Raw genomic sequence first — 5,078 nt, 5'->3', positions numbered from 1 at the left:
ATACCTTTAAACGGCCTGCCCTCTAACTTCTTTCGTGCAGCCATCGGTGTTCCACAGGGATCGTTACTCGGTCCGCTGTCATTCTTTTTACACATCAGCATTTTTAATTAAGCAGTGTCAAGAGTTGCATTAGATGTTAGAGCAGCTCTAATTTTTTATATTCTTCATTAACCAATGTGATATTTAAATTAGGTTAAAACCATAAAAAAAATCATTACCGGTACTTGTTTTACAGTTCACTAAAGTCTCTGAATCTTCCTGCTTTCCCCACTCTTGATAATTCAGACACTGACATAAAATTTGGAAAACAATGCATTGCAGTAGGGACTTGTATTATACTCTTCTTTAATTGTGGCATCATACTTTGGCTAAAATTACATCTAAAAAAATTATGTTTTCCCCTAAGGGCTTGTTTTTCTTTCTTTCTGCTGCTGTAATGTCTTTGACAGGAATGAAGTTTTTTTTTATGCAAGTCTCTTTCCAGGTTAAACTTGACAGAGGCAACATGAAGATATGAGATTCATCATAAACTTTAAAATTAGGTCTCATCCTTGTGATATTAAAATACTGGAATTTTCTATTAGCTATTCTGGCCCCTAACTTCATACTTAAAAAAAAAAACCCTTCTATAAAGTTCCTTTAGGTGCCAATTTGATTTTAGATAATGAATTTTTTACTTAAAAATGCAAATAAGCCTCTAAAGGAACCAGATTTTAGATACGTTTCTTACTTAAACAGCTTTTTATTGAATAAAGCATTTTTTAGTGAAAGCAGAGGCAGAGTTTAATCTCTCCAGGCTGGAAACTAATCAAGTGATTATGAGTGGGTGGAGCCGACTCAAACCTCTCATATCTTTTCGTGTATGGACAAAGACAGCATTGCTCTCACTGCCAAATCACTAAAACCCTTCAGGTTTTAATGGTTGTAATGGGTTTCAGAGTAACTATTTTCTTGTGGTTTGTGCTTCTCATTTCAGAAAGAAACGTTTGCTTTGCAGCTCAAACCTTGCTGCTTCCTGGCTTCAATGACACCCTCAACCAAACCCCAAGAGAACAAGTGACAAGTGCGCAGCAGGGAACGCATCCTTCTCCTGTCACTGTTCGCTTGAGGACTTACCAACTCAGAAACACTGTTGCACTACCCAACAAACAAAGCCTGCCTGGGTCTGCTGAGGAAACAATGCAAACTCCAAAAAACCTGCTGGAGGCCGAGGCCATGCTTCCATCAGTGCTCCTGCAGCAAAGGAAAAATGTTCAAGATCAAGACTTAGCCCAGGGTCCAAATCTGAGCCTCTCCAGTCCTGACCCTGGCAGAAAAGGATCTAAGGTAACTTGGGCACGCTTAATCTTTTTCACAACTCCCCAGCATTTCAGTCCAAACAACATCAATCAGTCTGATGGGTGTTGCAGGTGGTGCTGAAGTCCAAACAGCCAGAGCGTGCACCAGCAGAGAGTGTGTCAGTCCGCTGTGGTGAAGATAAGGTCACTGTAGCGGTCAACAAGAACTTTCTAGGTAGGTAGTTGCTGAATTGGAGTTTGGTTTATTTTAAATTTCAAAATACCTGCCACTCTGTATGAAATGTCTCTATTGTTAGGTAATGGTCAGTTGATCCGTCCTGATGATCTGAGCTTAGGAGGCTGCATGGCAGTTAATGCTGTGGACAACGTTCTGCTCTTTGAGACAGAGTTACATGGCTGTGGAGGCACAGTGACGGTAAGTAGCGGCAGTACTGCTTTTATATGCATCCACTACAGTCGGTTATGAGTAAATGCATCCGTTTCATATTTTCAGATGGTGGATGTGGCCCTTATCTACACATATACACTGACGTACTCTCCAACCCCTGTCGGTAACACCTCTGTTCTAAAGACAAACCCGGCTGAGGTGGAAATCCGCTGCTACTTTCAAAGGTAAGTATGTGTTGTTTTTAGTGCAATACAGAGCATGCTGCAAACTGTTTGCTTTGAAATAAGTGTGTGATGCATTTCTCTTTTTTTTTTTTTTTTTTTTTTTTTTTTTTTAAAAGGTTGAATTCCAAAATTTGTCATTTAACAAACTAAAAGATTGTTAAGTCATGAATAAGAGGATTATTGTAGTTTTGCAGCAGTTTTTGGGAAGCATGCATTTTATTTACTTTTTATTTATAGTATACATGCATTAGGAAATGAAAGGACCTCCTAAAGGTGAAAATAAACATAGCTGCACAGATGATCAGGTAAATAAAGTTCTTTCGTGTTCTGACAGGAAACATTACGTGAGCAGCAACGCCATGAGGCCACTGTGGAAGACGTTCGCTTCTGAAATGCAGACAAAAACGAGGCTGCAGTTCTCGCTGCATCTCATGACAGGTAGTACAGATGTAAATAAAAATGGAGGCAGACTATAAGCTAATTAATCCCTCATTTGGGGGAAAATAAAATACAAGAAACATTGAAGATTGAAGTAGACTTTGTTGCAAACTCTTAAGGATGCTAATCGGGAGAGAAACTTGTGATGCATGGTGATAAGGGTGAAATCACTAGCCTTGTAGGCGGTGGCTGACCTGGCAGGGTCAGACTCACACCGAGTCGATCAATAGTGTGCTGATTATGGCTTCTAATTAATTCCAAATAGACGGTAGATAATATCTAAGCTGAACTGTTCATCTTAAAACTTGATCTTCCTGAAATCCTGATTACTTTATAAAGTTTGTTAAAGGAATTATGGAAGTTTTTAAACTGTATTTTCTTGCTACAGACCCTCATTTCTGCTCCTCATCCAGATTCATGATGATGATGCATTTGTAATTTGTTTAATTTTTTTAATTCAATTTTATTTTTATTGTATTGACTTTACCGTATCTATATCCCATCCTCTGCTGCAGCCCAGACCAATCATCTCCCTTGGGCATCCCTTTCATTTCATCTAATTAGATAAATGGTCCCGGCATTGCTTTTCCTCTTACTGTACATGTTTGTCCTGTGGATTTGATTAGACGACTGGCAGTCGGTCAGGCCTTCCAATGTCTATTCTGCACTTGACATGATGCACATCGAGGCGGCGTTGCTGCAGGGTTACCACGTTCCTCTGAGGATCTTTGTGGACAGCTGCGTGGTCACCGTGAACCCCGATCCAGGATCTCAGCCCAGATATCCCTTCATCAACAACTACGGGTGAAGAGCTTAAAATAAACTGTAGTCTACTTAAAGAAAAATAACTACAAATAAATTCAAGTTTGAGGACGGTTTAGGTTGGAATCAGAGATTCTTGGGGGGTGTTTGTCATTTAAAGGTGTTTGACTGATGCTAAGCTGACAGGAGCCCAGTCTTACTTCCTGCCGAGAAGGGAAGAGGATAAACTTCATTTCCAGCTGAAAGGCTTCAGGTTCAAAGAAGATGACAGAAACTCAGTAAGCTAAGTTACTGTGTGATTTGCTTATGCTATATTAAAAACATTTTTTTGTCAGTTTGTCCTTTTTCTCCTTGGTTTTTCTAATTCTTTATAGAGCTAACCTGGAATAAATTAATAATAAAACTTCAAATACAGGAGGAAGTACTCTTTGATATATTTGAGAAGAAGTTAGAAGAAAATCCATCTGAAATGCATGAAGTAAAGCTTGAAATGTATCCTCTCTACTTTATGAATGAACATTTTTCTCTCCAATCTTCTAGTTCTATATGACCTGTCAAATGAAAGCAACCACAGCCGACGTTCCCATTGACTCGCGACACAAAGCTTGCTCCTTCCTGACTGAAGCTGGAAGGTGAGCTCACTTTAAGATGGTTTTGCTGCAGCAACATTGCTGTTTGTTGCTTTCCCTTCATAAAGCGACGTGTTTCTGACTGTGGACAGATGGGTGGCATCAGATGGAGACAACAAGGTGTGTAGCTGCTGTGAGACCAGCTGCGGTGGGCAGAGACAGAAGAGAAGCTCTGAGGCAGATGCAGGTACAGTTTACCCGAGCTACAATACACGACACTCTGGGATGGCTAATGAGTGCATGGCAAACATCCAGGGGATAAACATTGACACATTGCTAATGTGTGAAAATGCAGCATGATTTTTTTTTTTTCTGCAAAGTTGCAAAGAAAACTGACTCATTCTGCAGGAGTTTTTAGCTGCTTTTATTTGTCTGATTTCAATTTAAACTATGTCCAAAGCAGCAAAAAAAAAATGTTCGTCCTACATTGGCTTTTAATGTTTCTATAGCTGCTCAGAGGGAAGGGATGGAAGTTCTAGGTCCCATTTTTCTAGAAGACGGCGAGCTTCCTCCTGAACCAGTTCCTCGGTTGCAGACACAAGACGAAGCTCTAGCTGGTAAAATACACTCACCTCTGTCTAATTCTGACTGCTGTAACTAATGGAGCCAATAATTCCTGCCTTCTCCTCCTCCCTCCCCTCAGCCTCATACTCATCTACAGCCCTTCTGTGTGGAGCGGGTGTTGCTGTGGCCGTGGTGATGGTCTTCGTGAGCGTCTTAGTCTGCAGCAGACACTCTAAACTCACTGGGCATTCTGTTAGTACCTGAATTAAAAAAATAAAACATTAAAAATGTGGCTGTATTTTGAGCAGAGTTTGAAAGCGTGTTCCTCACAAATTCCAGAAAATATTTGAAACTGAAAATATTGACAATGATTTTTAAATGGAATAATTGTGCAGAATAACAGCTTGAAACAGAGTTGAATGCATTTCCTTTGCATTCATTGTTTTCTGCTGTTAGTTGTGGATGTGAATGATCCTGTAAAGTTGGGGTCTGCAGCCTTTAAAATCCAAAAAAGCCATTTTGAACTATGTCTGACTGAGTCAAAGGTTAGAATTGCAAATAATTAAAAAATCCTTTAAAATAACTTTATTGTTAAATAGCTGAACTAGGAAACCTGTTGCCATTTCAAACAACCAACACTTTATATCTTTAGCTTTTAAAAATAAGGGAAAACAAGCCATTGATGAAGATGAAGCATGGGTTTTCTTCTCTTGGATCTTTTGTCAAATAATATGCATCTCAAAACATTTCTAGTTCTCTAAACATTCTTTTCAAAAAACCTAATCTTCTAAGAAAAAATAAGCTTCCAATTTTGAGCCATTGTAGCTCCTTGCAG

The 5,078-nt window shown here is 39.3% G+C and overlaps 1 protein-coding gene across 1 annotated transcript; it reads left to right on the top strand.

The window, feature by feature from the left end:
* The first annotated feature begins 927 nt into the window (after positions 1-927).
* On the top strand, positions 928-4,507 carry LOC107093730 (zona pellucida sperm-binding protein 3-like). Its single transcript, XM_015388945.1, has 11 exons — positions 928-1,326; positions 1,410-1,512; positions 1,595-1,713; positions 1,792-1,910; positions 2,245-2,348; positions 2,975-3,152; positions 3,271-3,388; positions 3,651-3,742; positions 3,832-3,926; positions 4,189-4,296; positions 4,383-4,507. Exons 1-11 carry the CDS (start codon positions 928-930, stop codon positions 4,505-4,507), a joined length of 1,560 nt encoding a protein of 519 aa, XP_015244431.1.
* The last annotated feature ends 571 nt before the right edge of the window (positions 4,508-5,078 follow it).

Source organism: Cyprinodon variegatus, unplaced genomic scaffold (assembly GCF_000732505.1).
Source record: "Cyprinodon variegatus isolate N-32 unplaced genomic scaffold, C_variegatus-1.0 Scaffold443, whole genome shotgun sequence".
Taxonomy (NCBI): Eukaryota; Metazoa; Chordata; class Actinopteri; order Cyprinodontiformes; family Cyprinodontidae; genus Cyprinodon; species Cyprinodon variegatus.
The sequence above is the reverse complement of the archived record's forward strand: the minus strand, read 5'-3'. Positions and strand labels throughout refer to the sequence as shown.

Excerpts from the sequence above, each read along its gene's own strand:
- LOC107093730 (XM_015388945.1), top strand. The coding sequence starts at position 928 with ATGGGTTTCAGAGTAACTATTTTCTTGTGGTTTGTGCTTCTCATTTCA. Across the intron at positions 1,513-1,594 it reads GGTCAACAAGAACTTTCTAG|GTAATGGTCAGTTGATCCGT; the intron begins GTAGGTAGTTGC and ends CTCTATTGTTAG. Across the intron at positions 3,927-4,188 it reads AAGCTCTGAGGCAGATGCAG|CTGCTCAGAGGGAAGGGATG; the intron begins GTACAGTTTACC and ends ATGTTTCTATAG.